Consider the following 26,466-nt stretch of genomic DNA (forward strand, 5'->3'; position numbering starts at 1 on the left):
AGAGCGCATGTTCAATGCCTTCCTTCGAACGCGTCTTCTTATTGCAAACTCTACCTAGGCCGGCAGCTGCTCAATATAGATGTGTTAGTGTCAAAGTACGACTACCGATCCGCGCGTTTCAACACGCGACTCTTTTCCAAAGTAGAGCACCGCCAAAAAAGCCCGCAGAGCCGAACAAATCCCAGACCCATACGAACATGTCCAAAAGAACATCATACGAACGCTCCGAACTCGGGCATACGACTCTCAAACGCGCGAAACGAGTAGATGATAATCTTCCCTACGATCAAGTTCAAGAAGCCCTCGGTGCACAAGAGGAAATCAAGGTCGTGACAAAGGTAGCGCATTGGTTTCGTCCAAAAGATCTCCGCATTCAAGATAACACCGCGCTGTATCATGCTTCCGAGCTTGCCCAAAGTGCGAGCAAGCCTCTCGTATGTTTTTACGTCAATTGCGCTGCAGACGAGTCGTGGCATGGGACTAGCCCCGCAAGGGTCGATTTCATGTGCGAGGGATTGCGCATCATGCAGAAAGAGCTCAAGGAGTTGAACATACCACTAGTCTTTCTAGAGTGCGAGGATAGGAAGAAGATTGTACAGACAGCAATGGATTGGATGCAAAAGTGGGAGATTTCACACGTGTTTGGCAACTTGGAGTACGAGATTGATGAGATGCGGAGGGATTTGAAACTCTGCCAAACAGCTGGAGATGGTATTCAAGTCTCATTGTATCATGACCAGACCGTTGTCGAGCCTGGCACAATGCTTACAGGTGCTGGGACACCCATGAAAGTCTTTACACCCTTCTTCAAAGCGTGGCTCGAGAGGCTGAAAGACGAGCCGAAATTGCTTGACACTAACCCTCCACCTACCGCGAATCCCCCCTCTGCGAATCCCCCCTCTGCGAAGAAGGAGCTAAAAAGCCTCTTCGATACAGTCGTACCCCAACCTGCAAAAGACAAGCAATTCGAGTCGGAAGAAGACAAAAAGAGGATACGGAAGCTGTGGCCTGTCGGTCACGATGCAGCAGCAAAACGAATGGATGCGTTCCTAAAGCAAATTGACCACTACGCCGCTACACGCTCAAATCCTGCCGCAAATAGCACGTCACGCATGTCTGCCTACTTTAGTGCGGGCATGTTCTCCGTACGCGAAGCACTGCAGAAAGTTGTAGATTACAATCGCGGCAGTACCGATTTTACCGAAGCCAAGGCATCCAATGGCGTCTACGGCTGGGTCCGCGAGATTGTTTTCAGAGAACTCTACAGACAGACAACCATGACTACGCCACACACCTCCATGAACCTCCCACAGAATCTCAAATTCGACGCAGTAGAGTGGGAAGACGATCAAGCAGGCTGGGAGAAATGGTATGAAGGCAAAACAGGCGAACCTCTTGTAGATGCCGGCATGCTGTTGGTTAGGATCCTATCACGTGATTCACTCACTAGCGTCGCCCTAGTAGTATATATACAGGGCTTCCTCCCTCTTACATAGAACAATCATCACATCTTTCTCTTCTTGTTCTACACATGCGGCAGCTCAAAGCCGAGGCATACATGCACAATCGCTTACGTATGAACGTGTCTTCCTATCTCTACTGCAACCTCCTGCTCGACTGCCGCCGCGGCGAACGCTACTTTGCCGAAACTCTGATTGACTGGGACCTTTCCAACAATACCCAAAGCTGGGAGCCTTCTTACACCGTCTTCAACCCCGTCTCTCAGGCCGAGAAGAACGATCCCGATGGTGATTATATCCGTAAATGGATCCCAGAGCTCAAAGATGTCAAGGGAAAGGCGGTATTTGCTCCTTACGCGAGGTTGTCAAAGAGCGAGTTCGAAAAGCTGGGTTATCCAAAACCGCATGTGGACTGGAAAGAGACGAAAGCTAGGGCGTTGGATAGGTTCAAACGAGGGTTGAGGAACGCGGATATCTAGGTGAGCGTGCGACTGTATATAGGGCGAGGTTCATACTACACCAATGTTGAAACCCATACGATGTGGATGCATGTAGCACTAGGCTCATGGCTACTACCTTGATGTAACCCTCTCCGGCAAGGTCCGTGAATTTGGCAATATGAATGATTGCTTTACAAGCAACAAAGGTGGCACAGCTCGCGCCACTATCTTGATCTGGCAAAGTTTTCATGATCGAGAAAGAAATCGTCTCAAGTCTAGTGAGCCTTCCCCTGCCAGCACACACGGGAATAAAACGACCAAATTATCGTGCTACTCCGGCTGACCACCAATAGAGCGGAGGTGAATCATCGCATATTATACGCCCATCCAGAGCTACTCTTGTCTCCAGTCGGCATAAACCAGTGCCGAGAGTAAATATAGTGTTGCGACAACGCGTAATGCTACTGATTAGTCTAAAGTACGCGCAACAATCTGCAGCCAACCCGAGTCACGATATCGAATGCGCGCAACCCAGTGCTCATGCGCGATTTTCCCTAATATCCCCACAAGCAGCACCTGACTCGTCTCTACATTTTTTTAATCTGCTTCCTCACCCTCCCAATTTCGATCTCTTGGGCCCGTAGATCTCTCACAACGGTGGCTAATTGGGGGATTGGACCTTCGACTGCACCTACAAATGTCGATTGCGCAGTACGTAGTGCGGGCGGAACAAGGATACCAAACCATCTGAGAGGATCTGTAGGCTTTCCGACAGATCCGGTTTCTTCTTGGTTGTCCCTTGATCCTTGGGCGGGTTCGTCATCCAAATCGGAAGTAGGGCCTGTTTCTCCTTCTCTAGCTTCTGAACCTGTGGAAGGGAGGCCCGGTCCTTGGACTTCGTTCGCTTGTTCTGTTGATCTCATGTGGTTGTCAAGGCTCGCGTCCTGGCGAGTGGTAGCGGAAGATTTGATGGAAAAATGGGGTCGATCGTTCTTCTTGGTACATCCGTGTTCGGAGACATGGCTGTGGTCTGTCAACAGAGCACATAAGGTAGATAGACATTCCAGAGGATCGTTGTAGCACCCCTGGTAGCTATGAAATCTCGAAGAAAACTGTATAACTCACACCTTGCGTACACTCTGCATACGTTCGTCATAGCAGTCCTGTCCGTACCGGATCGCTGAGGACGAATTGTAAAAGTTTGCTTGAGCAAGCGACATGTAACCCTTGTTGGCATCAACACCACGTGCCATTAACCAGACGTAAACATTGCTTACCGAGGATAGCTCTGCGGAAAGCTGCTGCATAATGTCGTGATATTCATGCAGTGTATGCAAATAGTGTTCAAGTCGAGTATCCAAAACATCAAGAAGCGCATCTTTATCCCGCCTCGCAGCCATCTCTGCTCGATCCATTGGTGGGTCCTGTGCATCCGCCATGATGTTGCAGTCTTGCATGGATGGGAGTGAAAAAAGAGTGATGTAAGAGGAGCAGTGCGATGGGAGGTCGAGATCAGCCCAGAGCCAGGCTTAGGTTGGCGGGTGCTAAGACGCGGGAACCATACCGCATCGGCGTCTAGCAGCCGGGTAGCTCGCAGCTCGCATATCCGACACGACTGAGCCATTCCCAACTTTCCATCCACCCAACCACCCGCCATGTCGAAACCAAATCCATTCCTCAAGCTTTTCCGGCGATACTACTCACAGCCCGCATCGGCATTCTTCCGCACCGCCCACGCCCGTCCCCCACCCACGCGACCCCAATGTCCGCACACACGCATCCTCTTCCTCCGCTCACAAAGTCGCCGAGTGGGCGGCGGCCCCGGCCTGGACCCAAGTTTCGTCTCGATTCTCGACCGGCCGGCGAAGATGGCGCGAGTAGGAAAACAACATGGGCCTGGCCTAATCATCCTCGCGATAATCCCCGTCACAGCCTTCATACTAGGATGCTGGCAAGTGCAGCGTCTGGGCTGGAAAACCGAATTAGTCGCCCGCTTTGAAGATAGATTGACCTTCCCGCCTCTCGAACTCCCGCTGCGAATCGACCCGGCTGCAATTCAGGATTTTGACTATCGCAGGGTCTATGCGAGGGGCGTGTTGAGACATGATCAGGAGATGTTGATTGGGCCGCGGATTTTGGATGGCGAAGAGGGGTACACGGTTGTTACGCCGCTCGAACGGCGGGATGCGCGCGGCAATGTGCATAAGATATTGGCGTGCAGGGGGTGGATCAAGAAGGACGCTGCGCCGCAGTGGTTTCGCAAGAAGAATGGGGCGTTGCCTGAGGGTGAGGTTACGATTGAGGGCTTATTGAGGATACCGCCCAAGGGCAACATGTTTACGCCGAAAAACGAGCCGGAAAAGGGAAAGTGGTTCTTTCCCAGTGTCGAGGAGATGGCCGAGTATAGCGGGAGTCAGGCTGTGTGGGTGGAGGAGACGATGAGTAAGTAATCTGTCTTTCTTCGATGGTGTGATTGGGGTATCTAACTATGACACAGCGCCTGATTTGCTCACAAATTATGAACGTGAACCCAAGGGCGTACCGATTGGTAGGGCGCCCACCGTGAACCTACGAAACAACCACACGCAGTACATCTTCACATGGTACGGTTCGCCGCCTCGCTCTTTTCCTGCAAGCGATCATCTAACTCCAAGTAGGTACGCGCTCAGTTTCGCGACCTCAGTCATGTTTTGGATGGTCGTCAAGAAGCCCATGTCGGGCACCCAACGGAGAGTACGCCACAGCGTTGATTGGTCGTGAGACATTACCGTGCCTTTTCAGTCGTCATCTTCGTCTTCCTCACGGACAGCATTCAATCGTTTCCGTTTATATCTCTTCAACTTGGCCGGACGCTCCATACGCAGCTGCTGAAGTAACTCCCTAGGAAGCATCCTTTGCGCCAGAGAAAACGAGGTACAGGTACCGGTGGTCTTGCGAGTCCTGCTTGAAAGTCAGTGTACCGAACATATATGTCTGCTATAAGTCTGCACGCCATGTACGCCAAACAGAGTCGAGTAGAGCAGCATACCTCTTCATAAGCGCGATGACATCGCTTTCTTCAATCGTCGTTCGTCCACCGTGCTGTGCATATGCTGCGAGATCTATGCTAATCTGCTCGAAGAAGTCGTTGGTCGTGCGTACGAGTGCGTCGAGTGTTTCTGTATTGAGTTGGGTCTTGCCTCCCTGCGACTTGAAGAAGCTCAAAGTGAGCTTCTTGACAGGCGCGGCTGGAAACGAGGGGAAGCCGATACCGTGTTCGGATACCATGTATTCTTTCGGTTTGCGAACACTCTTCATCTGGGCTACATGTGTTTGCTTGGGCGACTTGGCCTGCAGGCTTCGATCAATTGCAGATTCTTCTTCTCGATAGGCGACTAGTTCCGCGTCGTTGTCTGCAGGGGGATCTGATGCCCAACCTAACATGCCGGCGGTTACTGTTTGGTCTTTGCCGTCGAAAGCAGCAGCTATTCCGTCCTTGTCGTCGCTATTGAGTGAGTCGTAATCATCGGACTGGTGCAGAAGCTCGTCATCCGGGTCTTGTTCGTCTTCTTCCCGCTCGTCTTGAAATGCTTGTACGTCTTCTTGGGCTGGCACACGCATGCGCTCCGGTATCATAAAGCGGAAGGTAGGCTCTTCTAAATCGTCCTCTGCCTCTCCAAATACGCCCAAATCCTCCTCACTCGGCCTTGCGTCTCTTCGCCCGGTCAGTGCTTGTACTGTGGTTTCGTCTCCATCTAGAGCTTCGTCGATTGCAGGATCAAAGAGGCCATCTGCGCGCGTGTTGATGAAGGTGCCATCGACCTCGTACTCCTCCTGGACCGCCCCGAGCTCGCTTAGGTCGCCGAATCGCTCACTCTGCCTTCCCGTGAACATGAAGCGTGGATCCTCACTGATGGCTCGCCGTCCAAACTCGAGTGATTGTACAGTCCCGCCATCGACGTCGTCTGGTAGGTCTGGTAGGAGAGACTGCCGTGGTGGGGCACTGTGGAAACTATCGTCGTCGTCGTACATGTTCTCCAGGGGCATTGAAAGACGGGGCGCAGGCATGGCAGGGCCGTCTTCGACGTCTGGAAGGTCGAGGGCGGAATGGCGCGTTCGCCGAGGTAGGGCTTGTGGGGAGGGCTCGGCCGGGCGCGGTTCACGAGCGAGGGCTGCATAGACAGTCAGCTAGGTGAGAGATGGCGGCTGCAAGAGCCGTACCTCTGCTAAGATGGCGCAGTATGTCCCGCGGTGTCTCCCTCTGTATGCGGCCGCTTCGTCTCCGGGTGTTTCCTGGCGTCCTTGCCGCATTGGCTCGCTCTCTCAGGGCTCGTATCGCGTGGGGAGTAGTGGGTGCAATCCTGCGCGAAGGAAGAGGGCGAGCTGCGGGTCCGCCCCGCGGTGTCGCGCCCGATGCTGGTGTGCGAAGAGCTGGCGTCCGCCTGCTTGCTGGAGTAGGGCCCACACTAGTGGCCTGGTGGAAGGGTGTCGTGGGCTCCATGGACGCGTCGTTGTCGGGTGTCGGCTGCAAGTCGCGCCGCGGGGGAAGGCGCTGCGTTTTGCGCGCAGACTCGGCCATGGCAAGAGAGGCATGCGAGAGGCGAGGTGGGTGCCCAGGCGGGTGTTGATGGGCGTCAGGGAAACGCGTCGCTTACCAAGGTAGCGCGACTTCCCCGGCGTGCATCTGCGCTAGCCGCTTATCGATAGCAGCTGGAGCTCGATGCGCTGCAACTTTTTCCGTCGCGAACTCAGGTGTCGCTCCGTCACACAAAACACTAGTCTCACCATGTCCGACTCGGAATCAGAGGGAGGCGTGCCCCTGATGGAAGCCCAGTTCGATCTTGACGCGTCGTCGAAGAAAAGGAAACGGCAAGCCGAGCCCGAAGCCAGCAAGGACGGCAAAAAAGCAGCCAAGAAGGCCAAACGCAAAGAGAAGAAGAAGCAGAAAGCAAAGGCGATTTCTGAAGACGATCTGGACCAAGGGCTGGGAGTCAATCACGCTTTTGAGCGCATGGATGGTCAGCTTGTTGCCGACTATGTCAACGCACGAACACGGCTTTACGGGAAGGATTTGAGCAGTGTCGAGCTCGAGGACTTGTGGATTTCTGGTCAGTGTTTGAGCGCCCGAGACATGTCGTGAAAGGCTGACGTCAAGCAGCGCGGACGGTGCAGGACAGCAGCAGCTGGACGGAGCCGCGAACTACAGACAAGCTGCCTGCCTTTCTCAAGAAGCAGGCAGGGACGCTGGAGGCGACGCCATGCAAGCCGCCCGGCGCTCCCCACACGCTTGTAGTGACGGGCTCTGGGATGCGAGCGGCAGACGTCTGCCGATGTCTCAAGTCTGGGCTACCTACCCAGGGAGTCGAGAAGCCCAGCGTGGCCAAGCTGTTTGCAAAGCACCTGAAGCTCGCAGACCAGGTCGCGCATTTGAGCAAGAGCAGAATCGACTACGGGGTTGGGACACCGGATCGGTTGATGGCGCTCTTGCAAGAGGGAGCCTTGTCGACGGCCAACTTGAAACGAGTCGTGGTGGACGTGTCGTACATTGACGGGAAGAAGCGCGGCATTCTCGACATGAGAGAGTTGCACGAGGCCGTGGTCAGGCTGGTGGTGTGCAAGCAGCTGGTGGGCGAGGACAGGCAAGGCGGCGAGGGACTGTTTGTGTGGTATTGAAGCATGTAGGCGTAGCACGAGCCCGTAGCTAGCTAGCACGGCGGATGGCAGGCGTGAGCAGCGTGTTGCACAAGGGTTTCAAGAGGGTACGCGCTCGTCGAGCTTGGTCGCTCCAGCTCCAGCTCGCTTCGTGACCCGCCGCCTGCCAAGCGATAAAACGCCCCCCTACGCTGCAGATAGCTCCCGCGCCTTCACAGAAGCTACCTGCTACCCGCATCGTGCTGCGCAGTCTCGCCGGTGCGTCCTCTACCTCCCACGCGCCGCCTCGCTGCATCTGCATCGTGCCCTGCCCTGCCCTGCCCTGCCTGCCTGCCTGCCTGCCGCCCTGCCTGCCCTGCCCTGCCCTGCGCCCGACTCGATCCGCTCCACCCTCGCCGCCCCGTTGCTCCGCCGAACCGGGTCCGCCAAAGCCACGCTCCCCGGGCGACACCTCGCGCACCATGGCTGCTCCCGCGACGCAATCGCTCAAGTGCGTCGTGACCGGCGACGGCGCTGTAGGCAAGGTGAGCCTCGCCGCCCCCGCGACAGCCGCGCAGCCTGCTAACCGCGCAGACATGTCTCCTCATCTCGTACACGACCAACGCCTTCCCGGGCGAGTACATCCCCACCGTGTACGCCCGCCCCTCGCTGCACCACGCGTGAGCTAACTCGCCCAGCTTCGACAACTACTCGGCAAATGTCATGGTCGACGGCAAGCCCATAAGCCTGGGGCTGTGGGACACGGCCGGCCAGGAGGACTACGACCGACTGCGCCCGCTCTCGTACCCCCAGACGGACGTGTTCCTCATCTGCTTCTCCATCGTCAGCCCCCCGTCGTTTGACAACGTCAAGGCAAAGGTACCAAGCCGCCCGCCACGCCGCGTGCGCACCCGCTAACCCCCTGCCAGTGGTACCCTGAGATAGATCACCACGCGCCCGGCGTTCCCATTATCCTCGTCGGCACCAAGCTCGATCTGAGGGACGATGAGGCGACCAAGGAGTCGTTGAGGCAGAAGAAGATGGCGCCCATCCAGTACGAGCAGGCCGTCATGGTCGCAAAGGAGATCAAGGCGCAGAAGTACCTCGAGTGCTCCGCCCTCACACAGCGCAACCTGAAGAGTGTCTTTGACGAAGCTATTCGGTACGTCCCCATGTGCTCCCTGCATGACTGTCCTAACCTGCCCCAGCGCCGTCCTCAGCCCCCGTCCCCAGCAGTCGGCGACCAAGAACAAGAAGAAGTGCACCATCCTATAAGCCGATACCAGGGCCCAGGGGCCACGGCTTTGGCCTGACTGGGAAAAGACCAACAACTTGGATATGCCACTCACTCCCGACACTGTACACGGTCGGCATCATTGGGAAGCCCAAGCGGAACGGCTGGACCAAGCAGAAGGGGCACATGCTGTGCAGCACCTTCTGGCTTGATGTTTGGATATAGAGCGAGTCTAGCATTGGCTTATTGCAGCATTACCCTTCTTCGGCGTGGAGGATTCATGGGCTTGGCATTACCGATAGAACTGTTTATTGCATCTTTTCCCTTTGCACATCTCCAACGCCGTGTGAATAAGCCACTGAATGAAGCGGGCGCTGACGGCCGCCGGCCATGCTCGTGCGTCGTCTGCCCTCGGTACCACGCGCCGAGCAGGTTCCCAGGCTAATCCCCGCGGTAGTGCAGACATGGAGCCACCACCACCACCCACCAACATGTTCCACCAAGGCAGCCTACAGAGCGGAATCGCGCTTGCCATTCAGGAGCAGAAACTCGTTGCCTGCTTCGTTCGAGGTACGTGACGGTGCACTATCGGAATCTGGGAAGCATCGTGACTGACTAGCTGCGTAGACGACGGCGCCACGAGCCACGAGTGGGAAGGCGAGTGGCTGAAGAGCGGATGGGTACGTTGGGACTCGGCCAGGTTTTCACAACACGCGCTGATGATGCATGTCTAGCTGTCGACTCTGCTCCACCAAAAAGCGGTCGTCCTGCGACTCGAAGCGGGCTCGACCGAAGCCGGTTTTCTGGCTGCCTTCTCCGATGTCTCGAGCGTGCCCACTTTCGTCGTCATCCAGAACGGCCAACTCCAAGTTCAACTCAAGAACGATGCCACGAGAGATGACTTTATCAACTCAATCCGACGCGTCCTGGGAGCGAATCCCATCCCAGCCTCCAACGCAGCACCAACCTCTCCCCCACAAGCAAGCACACCAGAACCTACGAATAGTATAGCGAATGCTGCAGCCGAAGACGACCTGTATGGCCTCCCCGAAACCTCACTACCCACCCTCACGTCCAACACACCAGGCAAGCAAAAAGCCACAGGCTCCCAGCACCCCACTCTCCCATCCACATCCGCCACCAAAGCCCAACAAGAAGCCCGCGACGCCCTGCGAAAGAAGAAACGAGAAGATGCCGAAGAGTTAGCCCGTATAAAAGCACGAATAGAAGCCGACAAAGCAGCGCGCAAAGTAGATGCCGAATTGCGCAAAGCAGAACGCGAAAAGGAGAGGAACAAGGGCGCACTACGAGCCCCCGACACATCACAGCCAGTGCCAACGTCCTCGCGAGGCACCAACTCCAAAACCGTCGCTCTCAATGTTCGTTTGTTCGATGGCCGCACCATTCGCTCTACATTCCCTCGCTCCGCCACCCTGCAGACCGACGTGCGGTCCTGGGTTGACACTGAGTTTGGGAAATTGACCCAGGATGACGAGCACATCAACAACAAACAACTGCCTCCTTACTTTTTCCGACATATACTCGCTCCATCGCCCAGTCGTGAGCTCTCTGCCGGCGACGAGGCCGTCGAGTTGGGCGATATTGATCTAGCGCCCAGTGCGACGTTGGTACTGGTGCCAGTAAAGGGTTACTCGGATGCGTATTCCGGGGGCACTGGAGGAGGTATAGCAGGAGCCGCGACGGGCATCGTTGGCGGGGCCTTTGGGCTTCTCACTTCTACTGTTGGCTACGTGGGGAGTACCATCAGTTCCGTTATAGGCTACGGGGCGCAACACGAGCAAGGTGGTGATGGTAGTAGCAGTAACAACCATGGCGGTGGTGGTCGTACCATGGGCAGCAGACCTACCCGGGATCCCAGTCACGATCCTGTGCTGGATCAGGCAACTTCGGGTGGGATGAGGGTAAGAACGCTGGCGGACCAGCGGGCAAGAGATGTACCTCAACAGTTCTATAACGGGAATCAGTTGAGTACTGAACCTAGGCCTGAGGACAACGATAAGCGAGATTGAGGCTGTGGTCTTATTCTCAAAGACATGATGCAAATAAGGTAGATGACCCTAACTCCATCGCCGAGCAGCCAAAAGACGTCTTCCTCGTGCTGGCGTAACAAGAGGAGGAGTTCGTGGTGCGTAGGATGGCTGAAAAACAAACGCTTTTGTGTCCTTTCCATCCGGGACTTGCCATCATCCCCTCATCTTCGCTACACGATTAGAGCTGCCATTCGCCATTCAAACAAAAGCCTTTTCTTCATCCACAGACTCCATGAGCCCCGCCGCCTTCAACAGTTCACTATCCACCATGGTCCCTGCAAATGGTACCTGGGGACCCTCAACCTGCGGCTTCCAATCCTCGCGCTTCTCGACCACTTCACCCGCGGCCAGTCCGCCGTGACTCAGCGCCTTGATCTCTAAAGCCTCAATCTTCGCCTCCATGCTCTTCACCTTAACTTCCAACTTCACGCGACCCTTGTCTAGCTCTGCAGCATCAGTAGGGCAGGCAGACAAGGCAACTTGTAACTCAGCGAGCCGCTCGCGAGCTTCATCTAGCTCAGCGTGCTCAGACGTCGTCTGCGGCAAGAGATTTTGCAAGTAGAGCCCAGCGTCATTCTCGTGGTCTGAAGATAGTGCAAGAGGATTTTCGGGGCTGGGCTTGGGGGCTTCGGTAAAGATTTGGAGGCCAGGTGGGTTGCGATAGTGGACCGGGTCTTGCGCGACGTCTTGGAAGAAAGAGAGAATGGCATGCTGGGTGGGAGGGTAGGTAAAGATGCATTCACCAACCGAATTGTCGCCGCCCGCGAAGGTAGGGCAGATGACAGCTTGACCCGAGGACCATTCTGTGCTTTCTTCTCCACTAGTAGAGGTTGATGTTGCGGTTGGAGTGGAAGCCCCGGCCGAAGAGGTGACGCTGAGAGCGAGGCTGTGGAAAGCCTTCGTTAGAGCCGAGACTGGGCCTGTAGGAATCGAAGCGTGCCAAGACATGTGCTTGATTGATTGCATGGTTGATGGTGTGTCTGCAGAACAAGGCCCGTTGACTTGTCGATTGTAGTCAGTCGGTAAGTCGACACAGTGCTGGGGGTTGCATGTCAGATCGCTGAATCGCCACTGACGTGTGCGCTGATGCATGAAAGCGCGAATCTGTTCATCTTTGATTTGGGAGTCGTCGATCAAGGAGTGAATGAACGCCATGGCCGTGATACGGGTACCATACTTGCCGACTATAACAATACGTTAGTGTAAACTCCTCAGGTGAAAGCAGGGCCAGGAGACGTACAGTCGTGCGTGAGCAGGTTCAAGATACTCTCCGTTCCGTCTTCAATAGCGATGACGTAGACTTCTGCGTCAGCTGCAACACGATCGGGGTTGCAGATGACTTCGTCAAAGACAGTCTTGACATGTTTCTTGGCATTTTCATGACCTGGAACACGGTTCTCGTTGTCACGGATGCGGACCATGTCGTGGGCGATTGACTTGCGTGGCATGGCGGACCAACTGCGTAGAGTCATGGCCTGGTCGTACTTGTGCGAGTACAGCAGCTGGCCCGCGTTCAAGACAATCAAAGCAGGAGTGGTAGTCTTGTCTTGGAGAACATGACCATCTTTGAAAATCTTCGCGTCCCTTTCAGCGGTGTTGTCAGTGTCGGAGCACTTGACCATCTCCTTGGCAAAGTTGACGACTGAGCCACCGTTGATGCCGAGTTCCCGCTGCAACTGTCTATACGCCAGGATGCCTAGATCTTGCATGGTGTCGTTTACCAGTACAATCAATCGCTTTCGCGTCTTGAGGAGGTCAGGCGGTGGAGCAAGGATAGGTACATGTGGACCACTGGGCTTGGTCATGGCGAAGTCGGGAAGGTGGATGCACTCGAGGCCGAGGTAGGACAGGCGCTTCTCTGCTTCCTTGCGCTGGCAGGCTGTGATGTGTTAGCTGCGAGTGTTTCAATGGAGATTGGAATGTACTTTGCATGGCCTCGCGGCGCACCTCGTTGACGCGCTCATTGTTGGTCGCGTGGTAGACATAGGCCTTCTCGGGGGCGTCGATCATACGGACATGACCTGAGAGGTTGATGAAGAAGCCAAGTTGGTTCAGGTCGGCTGGAAATGATGGATCCGGTTCCAGAGTGTCTTCTATGCGGCGGAACATGCTGACGTAGATGCTTGAGGGCGTCTATGGACCGTAGACAGTGGCGAAGTGAGCTGCTAGAAAACGGCAGCCAGAGCTATTGCGGGAGTAGGGATTGTAGGTGTAATGGCTACGGAAGTCGGCTTTTATCACTGGCGCGGTGGGTAGCCGCTGCCGTCGTTTGTAGCGCGTGGTGAGAGCAAACCGATTAGGAAAGGGTGTCTCGCACGGTGAGAGAGCGAGGGGAGGGCAAAGTAGACAGTGAGATGGGTTAAGCACGAAGATTTCGCACGCAATGTCTCACAGTGTGCGCCCGAAGAGCGGCCATGTGCAAGGCTACATGTGTAGCCAAAAGTAGGTGGGATTGTACATGGAACCAGTCGGGTTCTCGTAGAAGCACAGCTACCAACTTGCCTTCTTCACGCCCGGCAGGTTCCCCGCGAGAGCGTTTACGCGAAATTGATACTGTAGCATCGTCAGCCCTGCATCGCGCGAAGAGAAGGCCATGGCATACTCGGCCCATTCTGAAGTCGCTGAAGACACCACGGCCCTTGCCGCCCATTATACACCTGTTCTTGATCTGGGTGTAGCGTGTGTAGCAGTGCATCTGCGAGAGCTGGAGCTGAGCCTGTGCGCGGACTCGTTGCGGAAGCGTGGTATTGCGGATCAGGTATCGCAGAGCTTGTCTGTGTCGTCGTCAGTCGTTGCGCCATGGGAGCATTAGGTGCAGAGGCGCATGCCGTTCTGGCTCATTCTCCGAGTACACCTTCCGCTTGGTGTGGTCGCGGATATTGCGAATCTTTGCGAAACATCCAATGTCCAGCTTGGCCGCGCGGAATTGAGACATGGTGGCGGTGGGCGGAATGGGTTGGATGTCTGCGCGCACTCGACCATGAGCCACAACATTGTTCAATCCCGGTGTTCTGCCGCCCGATGCCCGCTCCCCACCAATCAGCGCAATCCAGCCTCTGACGCTTTCCCTTGCACTATATACTCCAACGCCGCCGAACCGTTCGAGCTCACAGCACTGTTCCTGAACAGTACATGTTGGCAATCTAGTCTGCAGCGCTACCCAACGTCCAGCTGGCATGTTTACCGCACATGATGTGAAGGACATCTTCGCCCTCTTCCCTCCGCAAGACACTTCCGATTTTGTTCCGCGGCTTGCGCTATCCTCCAGCGGCCATGCTTTCGTTACGCTCCAGTTTGTCCAGGCTCGTTTCAGAAGCCGCGTGACCAAAGGTGAGCGTTCGTAGTCTCTCTTGGCTACATTTACTGAAGCATGCACCAGAGACACAGCGGATACCGGTTTCCACATTGGCCAACGACCTCGACATAGGTCGATTACTTGTCCATCAACTAGTCCACAGCCACCCCAAGCTATGTTTGTTCAGCGCGGACGAGGAAAGCATTATTCCCATAGATGAGCGAGACACGATAGTCACTCGCCTGTCATCTGGGGGACTGGCATCCAAGGCCGAATTCATTGCCCAGCACCGTGTCTCTTCCAAGAGTCTTGACTTCCTCCTGTCCAGTCAAGATTATAACGTCCTGGAAACTAACGGCTACATCTACGCTAAGGCCTATGCTCACAAGATCGCGGACATAGTAAAGAGTATGATTCAAAAGACGGTCGATGATGTCCGGTAAGTGCAGGACTTGCCTTAGATGCATCGCATGCTCACTCTGTACAGGACTCTCAATATCAAACCAGCTGATTTGCCTGACAATCCCCCTACATGGTTCATTCTGCATACTCTCGAGCGACTCTTGCAGTCTGAAAATCTTACTTCCAAGGTCAACATCCAGGAAACTGACGTTAGCGTTTTGTGCACACCCAAGCGATATCTAGAATCCGAACGCGATACCACAGTCTACGATCTGCAGTCCGGCGCTCTTGCCTATCTCGATGTGCAAAGATTCGCCTCCGACTTCATCGAACTTTTCCCGTCTTCCCAAGTCGCATTGTCTTACTTCCAGCAACTCTCAGGCATTGAGGTAATAGACTCTTTCGCTGTATCACTGATCTGGATCTCCAGGTTAGAGCAAGATTGCGTACGCATCCTTGAACAAGAAGGTTGTACCCTTGATGTCACCGAAGTGATTGGCTCCCGTCTTCCACCAACTATAAGGGAGCAGGTGGCCGGCCGAGCCAAGAACTCCATTGTCGCTCACTTCTCCGAGACCACTGGAGGGCTGAAGATAGTGCGCGTCGGCACTCTGATACTCACTGAAAGGCGCCGAGACGGAGCACTCGACGAGCTCGCTGGCTACGCAAAAGAAGCTGCAAAGGCACAATGGCAAAGTCTACACGACGATCCAACCCTAGTGGAAGACGTGAAATTCACTCGAGACAAGATCAAAGACATGATTCCTCCCACAGGCCTTGTTCAGCGCCTTCTCCTCCAACAAAAACCAGTTGAGAAGTTATTAGAAGAGCGCTTCTGGTTCCACGTGTCCTCGTTCGAAACACTGAATGAAGAGGACTTTGCCATGTACTGGACAGATCGCATGCTCACCCGATATCGGATATACAGCGCCGGTTTAGTTTCAGTCATGGACCAAAAGGTGCACAGCCAGCTTGCTCAGGTCTTTGCAACTTACGCACACAAGGACCTTATACCCGATACTATTGCCAAAGCACGAGCGCAGGGTCTAGTCCTCAGCCGCAAAACAAGAAAGAATGTTACCAAGCTCTCGAGTGTGCTGGAGTCCACGACGCCTCTGGATAATACATCACTATCTTCAGCTTTGGAGAAATTCAACAAAAAACAAGGTATCAACCATCCATCTACAGATTCGCTGGCTGCTGCCAAGCAATCGATGCTCGACGACATGCTTCGCCGAATCAAGAAACAAAAAGCTTCCGACGGCCCCGTACTCTTCTTAACGCTAGTGATCTTGCTCTTCGCAAAGCAGTACGATGGTGTCGTATATGCAACGGGAAAGTTCACACCAAAGCTGTTGAAGTTATTGAAAGGCAAGCTGGAGTATGAGCAGTATGAGCAGCTTGAGAGATGGAAGGAAGCTGCCAAGACAAATACCTTGAGCGCGGAGGATAGGGAGGGTATGGCCAGGATGGCAGCGACGTGAGATCGTTGGTTTCAATGCCTACGACAACTCCAAGATCCCGCTTGTGATCGAATCCGGTACTTTCATTTGGGGGTTACATGCAAATGCTTGTCATGGCCTTTGCGACAGGTTGGCTTGTTCATCTATACCTCAGATAACACTCGGAAGATGGTATACTGGTAGAAACCCGCGCTTACCTAGCATTAGAACACTGTTTGAGTCTTTCACGCGGCATCTATAGCCTCACTTCGTCCGAACCCTCTTTTCAACTGCGCACACTGTTTGCACCAAGCGGATGGTGGTACTGCTCCCATTTGCGGCTGCGGTTTTATCGAACGGCACATCTGATGTTGTTCTTCTCTTGTGCTTGCTTCTTCACTAATCCACATGTTATCATTCGTCATGATTGAGAACTAAGTAGCGAGTATTGAACAACCACCGGCAGATGGACAATAGTCACAAATCATGTACGACTTGATGCACGTCGTGAAGTTGCCATGAGAAGTCGTACCTTAGCTTTCATGCGCAAGACTACCTGCCTTGCATGTCCCAGAAGCACCGCCTAATGCAACACCCAGCATCTGTGTGTGTCTCTCTCCCTTTGTTTACCTATCCTCGCTTCCCTATACATCCTTCATGAGTTCCTCGAGCTCATCATCATCGTCCCAGTTCCCTCCCCTCCTGTTGACAACAATCTTCTGCTCTTCCTTCTCCTGTTGCTCTGCTACAGCCCCCAGTATCTCTTTGAGCTGATCTTCTGTAACCTTCTGTCGTAATTGGCCAGTCCGCGCAAGCATTATAAGCCTGTTCTCGATGTCGGTTGCGCGCGATTCCTTGACAAGGCGGATACGCCCTAGACGGTCGGCTGCTTCGGGGAGAAGGATTTGTGAGAGAATGGAGGAACGCTGGTCGGCTGATGGGAAGGGTTAGCCCGTGGTTGCTAGTGGACGGCGGGGTTTGGACGAGTGGGCGAAGGGGGAGTGTGTGGTCAAGTGATGCATGTCTGCGCCAGGAGAGATTCTGAAAACGTACCCTCTTGCTGCCTGTAACTCTGCCTTAGTAAGAAACCTTGATCTTCGTGTATAATTGTATTTACTTTCGCGAATCTTGCTCGGCGCCTTCGCCTCCTTGTCCTCCGCTTCCCCCGCCCTGTTGTTGTAACTGCTGCAGGCGCGCGCGTCTTATCTGCTCGAGATCTTCGTCGGACATTTCGGTATTATGTAGAGTATCTGAGGGCTCGACGCGAAAGGTTGTTAGAGTAACGGCCTCTGCGGCGCAAGTACTGGTCGAGCAAAAGTGTGTTTATGCGGGGAAGTTCGCGGGTTGCTAGGGCACGGTCCCAATCGCACACCCCCCACTCCCTAGGTAGCTTGTCAGACACCTCAACCAAGAGGAGAATGCGATCTTGACTAAGACTGGGGCCTGGTCTTAGTTTGGGCTGGTCATTGAAGGCGCGCTCTGGTATGCGGGATGATTGAGATAGCATTGAGCTGCTTCGCTGGAGTGTTGCCCGGCTGGTGTGTCGCCGACGCCCCAAAGATGCTCAGGGTGACGATAAAGCTGCAGCCGTCATCTCACGATGCTTTCTTTACATGTCGATCTTGGATATATCTACGGATGCTCTAATTGCTATACTCCAGGGTGTGATTAGGAAGACTGAGAGGTGGAACTGACGAAGCTGGCTCAATGTATCGCTGCATTACGAAATTGACGACGGAGATGGACACGCAGTTGGCGTCATCGGCCATCGCGTCGGACATACTTTTAGTACCAGCTGGAAAAACAGCTCTACATAGCTAGGCTGTGGACAAAGGGCGGAATGATAGAGACAATTTGTCGCTCACGACTTGTGTTTTACGAAGAACGTGTTTAGAATGACGAACTCAAGTCACGACTGATAGCGTGCGGCTATTCTAGTATGCTTTCAAGTATTCCACTTCGATTAGCCCTCTCGTCTAATCTGATTTCGCAACATAAAGCCCCCGCGTGTTGCATTCCACATTACGAGGCGGGTATTGACGCTTCTGCGACACCTTCAGCCCGCGGCAAATTTGCTACTACTCCTTAACTTCTCCCCAAACTTCCATAGCATGAACGGCGCTGGGACACCCAAAGCCAAGGCAATAAAGCCCAGCACGCTATTTCCCCATCCAAAATCCAACTTGTCATACATGGCCGGTGCAAACAACGGAAATCCAAACCCAGCCAACGACCTGAGCACCGTCGCCGCCGCGATAGCACTCGCAGCGTACCGTGTATAGCTGTCAACAAGATAAGTCTGTATACACTGAAACCCCACAATAACACCCGCGCAAAATATCGCAGCACCGATATTAGGCATGATCCAATGTACCTGCGCTTGGGCACTCCAACCATACCAAAAAAGGCCGATTGGAACGAGAAGAGACGCAGGGATCATGATTGGAATGCGAAATTCTGGTTTACCGATGCCGTTGTTGCGTTTCTTTAGGCGGCGGTAGAGGGCGTCATTGAGGGGTGCGGTGATCTGTGTGCCGAGGAAGAAGCCCATGCCCATGGAGATGAAGTTCAAAGAACCAATCCCTATAGTCATGCCATAGCGCGTGACCCATAAGCTGGGGAAGGTCGAGAGCATCAGATACATGAGGCCATACAGGTAGGCCATGTAGCAAGCTAGAACTTGCACAATGGGCTGGGTGATGAGCAGCTTGAACGGCCTTCTCATGGCGATTTTAATAGTTGTTGCAAGCGTTCGATCAGGATTATCGAACTCAGTGTGTAGTTCTTCGTTGCTTGTCTCTTTACGCAGTTTGTTTCGCTTCCACTCGAGGAGCTTTGGTGCGTATGTTTCTTGCAGAAAGAAGAACCCGAGACATTGCACTATTGCTGTGAAGATCGTGGTGGCGTAGAAACACCATCTCCAAGTCGTGTTTTGAGAGATGAAGCCACCGGCAATAGGCCCGATAGCCGGGCCCAGTAATGGAGCCAGTGAATAGATTGCTATGGCTCGGCCACGCTGCTCGGGAAGGAAACAATCGCTAAGAACACCCTAGTAAGTCAATTAGCGTTTTATCTTCCAACGGCATTTTTCAGGAAGAGAGTACATACACCACCAATAGCTAACGGTGCAGATCCGCCTAAACCACTGAAGAATCGGAATGCCATGAGCTGGCCAGATGTCTGAGCAAATCCACATCCCAAATTCCAAGCCAAGTAGAACAAGTTTGACAGCTGCAAGACGATGACTCGTCCATAGATCTCCGATAGTGGGCCTAGGAACAGCGGTCCAATTGCATACGCCAGAACGAAGATGGATAAGGTAAGCTGGGCTTCGACTTCATTTGTGATGCCGAATTCAGCACTGATGCTGCTCAGAGCTGGCGAGATCATGGACGAGGATATTGGCGAGACGAGGGTAAAAGAAGAGACAATGATAGTTGCTGCCCATTTCCGCTTCATGGACCCTACCAGCTGTCAGACCACAACTTATCTGTGCTTAATTGGGGAGACCAAACCTACAGTTCTTTGGATTATGTGGGTCGAACTTTGAATCCCATGTGACCTTATGTATGTTAGATGTTACAGTAGCAGTCAATGTCTGTCAGGTAGAATATACCAAATTTGGGTCTTTGACGGACCGCGTAGACTTTTGCTTTTCTAAACGTGATAGTGCCACCACATCACGCTCGTATGGAATACCACCCCGTATCTCCTCGTAAGTCGTATTTTCCTCTTGAGCGGTATCGTCTTTTACTTCTTTCCCACCTTTGTCATCGCCGCTGTCGCCGCCGTCGTCGTTGTCACTGGACGAGTTCTCGTCTCGCCTTTCAGTCTCAGTCTTGTGCAATGAATTGGCGTCCTCGTCGACATGGGTTCCCTCGCCATCTTCATGGTGATAAACCGAATGATCGTCTGGGAATTGACTGGACAAGATACGATGTAATGGTGCGTTGTCGAGTCGCCGTTGTCGGGATACTGATCGGCACGTGGATGATCTTTGAGCTCGTGGTCGTCTTGTGCTTTCCATGGTGACGTGAGACTGAGAAGAGGCGTTCACAAAGACTGGGTATGCTGTCAAATACGTGTAGCAGACTATGATTACTAGTGTAGGGCGTGAACTTCCATGTATATAAATATAACTCGTCTGTGTTTTTCAACGATAGAGAAGGTTGTGGTGAGGGAAACAGTGTCGCTATGCCGGCGTTCAAGCTTGGAAAGTGAATAGATACAGAACTTGCATGCGGCGAACTTCGCGATTTTGATAGAGTCTGCACGCTCGGTTTTAAGCACGTGTAGGACGAATCTCCGTGGATCGCGTGCCCCACAACGTTGGTCCTTTGATTCAGAGACTGTCGGTGCATCGGTAGACATTATTTCCCGAGCGCAGACTGAAAAGGAGTGGATACGGTAAGTCGTGCAGGGTTATCTGAGTGTGGCGTAGAAGCTTGGTACTATTGTAGAGGCCGGTGGTATGGGGTGACGTCAGGGGTTGCTGATTTCCGGCGCTACTGTCGCGTCGTGTAGTGTAGACATATATCCGATGTGGTAACTCCGACCTCGAGCCGAGACGAAGGAAAGTACACAAAAGTATGTACTGAGCTGTTGGTAAACAAAGCATCATCGTGGTAAATAGATAGTAGTAAACCGGAGACTGAATTTTGTACGCATCTGATTCGATACATTTCATCCCGTGTTGTATATATGCACATATGGTGGGAGTACTCAATTCACCACTACCAAGGGACGCGGAGTCAATTTTGTGCCATGACTGAACAGGTTACCGGGGTCGTACTTGTGCTTAAGTTCCTCGAGTCGCTTCACGTTTGCGCCGAAGATCTCGTTCGCCTCAACATCGGCAGCTGCATAATTGCCGTACTGACCTACACCACCATCCTTTGACCGTTCCGAGGCAGTTTCCGAGGCTTTTTTGAGAAGGTTTCGTGAGAACGTACGAATTTTGTCGTCGAGTGAAGGATCGAACCTGTGCTCTCTTTAATATTAACTCCTCTGTGGTGCTGATTTGGCTTACCATTTCATCATCACAGCCACATTATAGTAATCGCCACGATTTGAGAAAGCCGTCTTGTCGTTGGAAATCTCCATGACCTTCTTATAAGGAACGGCTTCAAAAAGCATCATGCTTTCGTTCATTCGCTCATGCGACGCCACAAAAGCATTGAACTCAGCGTGAAGCTGCATAGCGAAGTTTGGGTCCATGGGGAGTCTGAAAGCGCCACCACCGAAAAGCTTACGTCCATCAAAGCCGGCTCCTTGATTAAGAAGGCTGTTGAGTTGAGGGTAGGGAATCATGGCGGTCATGTTCGCTATTGGGCCGAGTTCAAATAAGTCGGCGAAGAAGGCGTTTCCTTCTTCTTCGTTACCATTGTGAAAGATCTGGCAAATTACAACCGAAGCATTCGCCGGTGGTGGGGCAGAGAAGCCCATGAGCATCGCTTGGTTGCCGTCGTTGGTAGTATGAAACTTATTTGCGAACTGAACGACCTGTGGTAGCTTATCCGGAAGGAAAACCAGCGGCCCTGCAAACACATGGCTCCTCTGTTGATAACCCTGGAATGTGAATGCCGTCACTACTCCAAAATTCTGGCCTGCGCCTCGCACAGCCCAGTATAGGTCGGGGTTTGAGGTGGCTGACGCGACAACTTGTTCACCAGAAGCGAGGACAATGTCAACGGACAAGAGATTATCTGGAAGATGTCAGTAACGCAGACTTTGTCAATACTCATTGATACTGGTTCATGCACATACCAATCGTTAAGCCGTACTTTCCTGTAAGATAACCATAGCCTCCTCCCAGAGTCAAGCCCCCCACGCCGGTATGGTTGACGGTGCCACCTACAGTTGCAAGACCAAACTTGGCAGCCTCAACGTCGACATCTTCCCAGATAGTCCCACCGTCTGCCTTGATTGTTTCGGCATCCACATCGACAATCACCTTGCGCATCTTGGAAAGATCGATGACGATGCCATCTCGGATAGACGCAGCTCCAGACGTGCTGTGGCCTCCCCCTACAGAATGTGAGTCTTTCTCTCACATGTAATTTGGCTGTACTCTGATGTGCTTACCGCGGACTGTGAAGGGGATTCTGTGCTCGCGTATTTGAGCTAAAACCGCGGAGACGTCATGGGCGGACCGGACTAGGACTACAGCAGCCTTTGCTCGTATAAGTGCGTGAACATGATGCAGGAACATTTGTATAGAAAGACAGAACTAAGGGAACGTACAGCTCGTTTTATGCAGTGCTCACTCCACCTCTCGATGCTCTTTTCGTACTCTTCACCGTCGCCCGGAAGTAGGACTTCAGCAGTCGTGTTGTCGAGTAGCTTCTTCAGCGACGGATAGTCAAAGTCTCCAGGCCCCAGGCCCATGTTCATAGTTTCGAAACAACTAAACGATGTTGTATAGTTGGTGGGAGCCATCTCTAGCGGGGCGCAGGCTGAGTAAACATGTCGGCACGCATCTGGATTGGGCAGGGCTTAGCGCGTGGACCCTGGATTCAAGATGCGGCGAACTTTGCCTCGAGCGGCCAGAATGCATTGCTCGACAAGATCAAGGTCGGCGTTCGATGATGCTGAAGACGAGAGGCTTACCGTCAGTATGTGCATCGTGCCGACTAAACATTGCCATTTCACGAGCGCGTAGCGCAAGATTACCCTCTCAGACACGGCACGCGCCGCCGCCGCTACGCTTGGTCGCCCCGGAGCCTACAACGCCACGAAGAGCCTTCTCTACAGCCTTTGGAAGACGGCAATTGCAGCAACATGCCTCACGGGATACTGAAGGCTTGCCTCCCTCGGCAGCCGACGCGGTTGGCCACGAAGTCAACGCGCGGAGAGCAAGGCAGCAGTTCGGCGATACGTTGCCGCGGGACCACTTGACCGACGACGAGTACACAATATACAAGAGGCTGTATGGCCCAGCCGTCTTTGCAGATGCTGCCGAAGAGGCGGAACGCGTTGACGGTGCAGTTGACGACGAGATTGTCGAGCAGGAGGGGCCTGATGGTTCCATCGTCTTGCTCAGGAAGGGGGTGGACGGCCAACTCGAAGAGATTGAAGTCGCGGAAGAGGTCGATGCCGAAGACGAGGCAGCTGCTGAGCCGGACCAAGAGACAATGACACCCGCAGAATGGGAAGCGCGCAGGGAGGAAGAGGCGCAGGCATACCACGACGACATCTACGAGCAGAGTCGACTGCAACAAGAGGAAGCAGAGGCCTGGGAGGACGTAGATGAAGGGCAAGAGGAAGACGGCTTTATGCGCGCACATCCATTGACCATCGAGGGCCGCTTCAAGCCATCGCCTTCGACCGTCTTTCTGCCCAAGAACTCGCTCGTCGACCCTACCGCGCTGCTCCTGACGCGCGCCAACCACAAACACCTCGCCGAGTCTGCGAACCGTATCTTTGGCGGTCGTGGTTTGCCTCACTCCGCCAGCACGACCCCTGCACGCTTGGGCCACGAGCAGAAACCAATTCCGCTCCACCCTTCGCAGTCAGATATGGGCAACATCGAGGCTGATGTTTACATGGCTTCTGTACAGCCAGGCACATACGCAAGTGTCATGAGCGCCATGGTTGAAGTCCGTCGCCGATTAGGGTCAGGATGGCTGCAACACATGCTGCAGGACAAAAAGGGTGGCACCATACTAGACGCTGGCTCTGGTGGTGTCGGCGTGCTCGCATGGCACGAGATGCTAGAGGCCGAATGGCAACGTATGCACGAGGACTCGGGAAACACGTCGCTTGGTGCTACCCCGTTGGGAAAGGCGACTGTCTTGACCGCATCTGATGCACTGCGCCACCGTGCAAGCAAGTTGCTGGACAACACAACATTTATCCCGCGACTGCCAGAGACTGTGACAGCGGCCGACGATGCAAACACGCAGCAACCGCGCAAGTTCTATGACGTCATCATTGCGCCACATACACTTTGGCCCATCCGACAAGACTATCTTCGCAGAGAGCAAGTCGAAAAATACTGGTCTCTTCTGAACCCCAAGGGTGGTGTTCTCATCCTCATTGAGAAAGGCCTACCACGAGGCTTTGAAGTTGTAGCCGCTGCCCGTTCGTACCTTCTAAACAAACACATATCTTCTCCCGGCTCAGAAACTATCGAGACGCTACTCGAATCTCAGGTGTCAAAACCGGACGAAGAGACTAGATTCTCTGAGAAGGAGACGGGAATGATCGTTGCACCATGCACAAATCACAGCACGTGCCCGATGTATCAGTCTACAGGTGTGAGCCAAGGAAGGAAGGACTTTTGTTTCTTCAATCAGCGGTACATCCGCCCTCCATACCTTCAACGTATCTTGAATGCAAAAGACAAGAACCATGAGGATGTGCAGTTCAGCTACCTAGCCGTCCAGCGTGGACGCGACCAGCGCCTTCCACAATATGACATCCTCGGCAAAGGGTTCGTGCAAGGTGAAGCATCAACCGCCGCAGCTTTTGAAGGGCACGAATGGCGCCCATCATCAGACCCAGGAACCGAAGAGCCCGTCATGTCCTTATCTACCGACGTTAACCCACTCACCTTCCCACGTCTTGTGCTCCCCGCACTTAAGCGCAGAGGCCATATCATCTTAGATGTGTGCACACCTGCTGGCACGCTAGAGCGCTGGACCGTCCCACGCTCCTTCAGCAAGCAAGCTTACCGCGACGCGCGAAAAGTCCGCTGGGGCGACCTCTGGGCCCTCGGCGCAAAGACGCGGATACCACGCAACGTACGTCTAGGCCGGCCAAACGACGAATTCGACAAAAAGGGCAGGAAAGTCAAGAAGGCGAAGCAAGTCACTATCGAAATAGGTGTTGGTGAGAAAGATGGAAGGACCGTCGAGGAAGGCCCCGCAAAGGTGCTTGGCAAGGGAGGGAGGTTGTTGGTTGGTGACCGCGATGGACGGTATACTGCGGATCGGAAAATTCGGGGTAGCAAGGGAAGGAAAGGGAGGAAGCAGAGGGTTGAGCACGATGCTTATGACTTGGATGACGTATGAATGGTGACTATAGGTATGAGTGGTGTATTGTACGATATGGCCGATTCCGCGGATTCAGAGAATTGCCGCTCAGTTCAAGTTCTCTTCCATTTCGCTTCCTGCGCGGCACAGTTCCGTTGCATTTCAACCTACCAAACGGCCAAATATCCCGATTCGCCAAGTCATGTTGATTGGTAAGTCTTCGCTTGGCACCGATTACGTCCTGTTTGTAACTCTTCATGCACGTTCCCGACGTCCTCCTTCTGGATTCGTCCTCTTGGCTTCTCACCTACTCAACGACTGGCAAAGAGCGAGAATGTATGAAAGCAAAGTCCGGGGTGATTGTGCTGACATACAGGTATGCAGCACAGATTATAAATGCAACGGGACTCTGGAAGCTGGCGGATGGATGGGAGGCTGCCTGGTTGTCCGTCCCACTGCATATAAGTATCAACGGAGGGCACATGCATCTTCAATAGGACCACCAACCGCTTCTGTATCTTGGCCCCATTTGTCTCTTGTCTCATCGTACCGCCTCACGCACCTGGGCAGCATCAATCCAACATCATGTCCACCAAACCCGTCGCCCTCATTCTCGGCGCAGGCCCCAATGTAGGCTTAGCCATAAGCACCTCATTCACCATCCTGAACTACCGCGTTGCAACTGCCTCCCGATCCGGCACGAACAGCATCAACCCCGACACGGGCATCCTCACCCTGAAAGCCGATTTCACGGCGCCAACATCCATTCCCAACCTCTTCTCGCTCGTGCTAAAAGAGTACGGCACATCGCCCAACGTTGTGGTCTGGAACGCTGCCGCGCTGACGCCTCCCCCTGTGGAAGAGAGCGTGCTATCCATATCCCAGGAACAATTTGCCAAAGACCTGAATGTCAATACCGTGAGTCCGTATGTGGCAGCGCAGGAAGCGGTCAAGAGCTGGGAAAGCATGGGGGAGGAGCATGCAGGGGATAAGAAGACGTTTATCTACACTGGCAATACGCTGAATCAGACCATTGCGCCTGTCCCGCTGTTCTTGACACTGGGTGTGGGAAAGAGCGCGAGTGCGCATTGGGTTGGCATGGCAGATGCTTTGTACAAGGAGAAGGGGTATCGGTGAGTTGTTTTTTTCCCTCTACGCAACACTTCTCTTGCTGTCAACGTGTGGGTTGGACATGGGATGTTCTGCTAATATCGGGTTATAGGTTCTTCTATGCAGACCAACGACAGCATGGTAAGAAAATGACTATACAAACCGCATATGAGAGATACACTAACTTCATAACTTTACATTTGCAGATGGTGCACCCATGCTAAACGGTGTAGATGGCCCTGCGCACGGCGCATTCTATGCGCAGTTGGTGCAGCAAGAAAGGGATGTACCGTGGTTAGCTACGTTTGTCAAGGACAAGGGCTATGTCAAGTTTTAGACGTGTCAGGATCGCGACTTTGCTTGAGAGGTGGAGCTATGGAAAGATTACATGCACGGGTCATTTCTATAGATGAATTTGATTAATGTCAGCATGGCCTATATACAGAC

General features: G+C 53.6%; 13 protein-coding genes across 13 annotated transcripts; 8 read left to right on the forward strand and 5 right to left on the reverse strand.

Moving 5' to 3' along the window:
* Window positions 1-197: 197 nt before the first annotated feature.
* On the forward strand, window positions 198-1,939 carry J4E92_002317 (uncharacterized protein; the record flags this gene model as incomplete). The annotated part of the gene is made up of 2 exons (XM_051493722.1): window positions 198-1,418; window positions 1,541-1,939. 2 exons carry the CDS (start codon window positions 198-200, stop codon window positions 1,937-1,939), a joined length of 1,620 nt encoding a protein of 539 aa, XP_051355401.1.
* Window positions 1,940-3,555: 1,616 nt separating this feature from the next.
* Window positions 3,556-4,660, forward strand: J4E92_002318 (uncharacterized protein; the record flags this gene model as incomplete). The annotated part of the gene is made up of 3 exons (XM_051493723.1): window positions 3,556-4,342; window positions 4,398-4,503; window positions 4,558-4,660. The coding sequence occupies 3 exons, from the start codon at window positions 3,556-3,558 to the stop codon at window positions 4,658-4,660; spliced, it is 996 nt and encodes a 331-aa protein (XP_051355402.1).
* Window positions 4,661-4,677: 17 nt separating this feature from the next.
* J4E92_002319 (uncharacterized protein) lies at window positions 4,678-6,458 on the reverse strand (the record flags this gene model as incomplete). Its single annotated transcript, XM_051493724.1, has 3 exons — window positions 4,678-4,840; window positions 4,929-6,051; window positions 6,101-6,458. 3 exons carry the CDS (start codon window positions 6,456-6,458, stop codon window positions 4,678-4,680), a joined length of 1,644 nt encoding a protein of 547 aa, XP_051355403.1.
* Window positions 6,459-6,665: 207 nt separating this feature from the next.
* Window positions 6,666-7,552, forward strand: J4E92_002320 (uncharacterized protein; the record flags this gene model as incomplete). Its single annotated transcript, XM_051493725.1, has 2 exons — window positions 6,666-6,987; window positions 7,038-7,552. 2 exons carry the CDS (start codon window positions 6,666-6,668, stop codon window positions 7,550-7,552), a joined length of 837 nt encoding a protein of 278 aa, XP_051355404.1.
* A 440-nt stretch (window positions 7,553-7,992) lies between these two features.
* RAC1 (Rho GTPase protein rac1) lies at window positions 7,993-8,785 on the forward strand (the record flags this gene model as incomplete). Its single annotated transcript, XM_051493726.1, has 5 exons — window positions 7,993-8,055; window positions 8,105-8,163; window positions 8,209-8,389; window positions 8,440-8,672; window positions 8,719-8,785. The coding sequence occupies 5 exons, from the start codon at window positions 7,993-7,995 to the stop codon at window positions 8,783-8,785; spliced, it is 603 nt and encodes a 200-aa protein (XP_051355405.1).
* A 450-nt stretch (window positions 8,786-9,235) lies between these two features.
* Window positions 9,236-10,774, forward strand: J4E92_002322 (uncharacterized protein; the record flags this gene model as incomplete). Its single annotated transcript, XM_051493727.1, has 3 exons — window positions 9,236-9,314; window positions 9,372-9,424; window positions 9,479-10,774. 3 exons carry the CDS (start codon window positions 9,236-9,238, stop codon window positions 10,772-10,774), a joined length of 1,428 nt encoding a protein of 475 aa, XP_051355406.1.
* Window positions 10,775-10,993: 219 nt separating this feature from the next.
* J4E92_002323 (uncharacterized protein) lies at window positions 10,994-11,761 on the reverse strand (the record flags this gene model as incomplete). Its single annotated transcript, XM_051493728.1, has 1 exon — window positions 10,994-11,761. The coding sequence occupies one exon, from the start codon at window positions 11,759-11,761 to the stop codon at window positions 10,994-10,996; it is 768 nt and encodes a 255-aa protein (XP_051355407.1).
* A 245-nt stretch (window positions 11,762-12,006) lies between these two features.
* Window positions 12,007-13,730, reverse strand: J4E92_002324 (uncharacterized protein; the record flags this gene model as incomplete). Its single annotated transcript, XM_051493729.1, has 5 exons — window positions 12,007-12,674; window positions 12,721-12,855; window positions 13,294-13,348; window positions 13,398-13,569; window positions 13,624-13,730. 5 exons carry the CDS (start codon window positions 13,728-13,730, stop codon window positions 12,007-12,009), a joined length of 1,137 nt encoding a protein of 378 aa, XP_051355408.1.
* Window positions 13,731-13,971: 241 nt separating this feature from the next.
* On the forward strand, window positions 13,972-15,976 carry J4E92_002325 (uncharacterized protein; the record flags this gene model as incomplete). Its single annotated transcript, XM_051493730.1, has 3 exons — window positions 13,972-14,125; window positions 14,307-14,529; window positions 14,578-15,976. The coding sequence occupies 3 exons, from the start codon at window positions 13,972-13,974 to the stop codon at window positions 15,974-15,976; spliced, it is 1,776 nt and encodes a 591-aa protein (XP_051355409.1).
* A 602-nt stretch (window positions 15,977-16,578) lies between these two features.
* On the reverse strand, window positions 16,579-19,961 carry J4E92_002326 (uncharacterized protein; the record flags this gene model as incomplete). The annotated part of the gene is made up of 7 exons (XM_051493731.1): window positions 16,579-16,868; window positions 16,988-16,998; window positions 17,052-17,223; window positions 18,401-18,983; window positions 19,043-19,398; window positions 19,454-19,496; window positions 19,551-19,961. The coding sequence occupies 7 exons, from the start codon at window positions 19,959-19,961 to the stop codon at window positions 16,579-16,581; spliced, it is 1,866 nt and encodes a 621-aa protein (XP_051355410.1).
* Window positions 19,962-20,656: 695 nt separating this feature from the next.
* On the reverse strand, window positions 20,657-22,372 carry J4E92_002327 (uncharacterized protein; the record flags this gene model as incomplete). Its single annotated transcript, XM_051493732.1, has 5 exons — window positions 20,657-20,915; window positions 20,964-21,639; window positions 21,701-21,961; window positions 22,019-22,106; window positions 22,178-22,372. 5 exons carry the CDS (start codon window positions 22,370-22,372, stop codon window positions 20,657-20,659), a joined length of 1,479 nt encoding a protein of 492 aa, XP_051355411.1.
* Window positions 22,373-22,550: 178 nt separating this feature from the next.
* Window positions 22,551-24,948, forward strand: J4E92_002328 (uncharacterized protein; the record flags this gene model as incomplete). Its single annotated transcript, XM_051493733.1, has 2 exons — window positions 22,551-22,559; window positions 22,615-24,948. 2 exons carry the CDS (start codon window positions 22,551-22,553, stop codon window positions 24,946-24,948), a joined length of 2,343 nt encoding a protein of 780 aa, XP_051355412.1.
* Window positions 24,949-25,494: 546 nt separating this feature from the next.
* On the forward strand, window positions 25,495-26,356 carry J4E92_002329 (uncharacterized protein; the record flags this gene model as incomplete). The annotated part of the gene is made up of 2 exons (XM_051493734.1): window positions 25,495-25,990; window positions 26,226-26,356. 2 exons carry the CDS (start codon window positions 25,495-25,497, stop codon window positions 26,354-26,356), a joined length of 627 nt encoding a protein of 208 aa, XP_051355413.1.
* Window positions 26,357-26,466: the final 110 nt, after the last annotated feature.

Source organism: Alternaria infectoria (genome assembly GCF_024043175.1).
Source record: "Alternaria infectoria strain BMP 0036 chromosome Unknown scaffold_3, whole genome shotgun sequence".
Taxonomy (NCBI): Eukaryota; Fungi; Ascomycota; class Dothideomycetes; order Pleosporales; family Pleosporaceae; genus Alternaria; species Alternaria infectoria.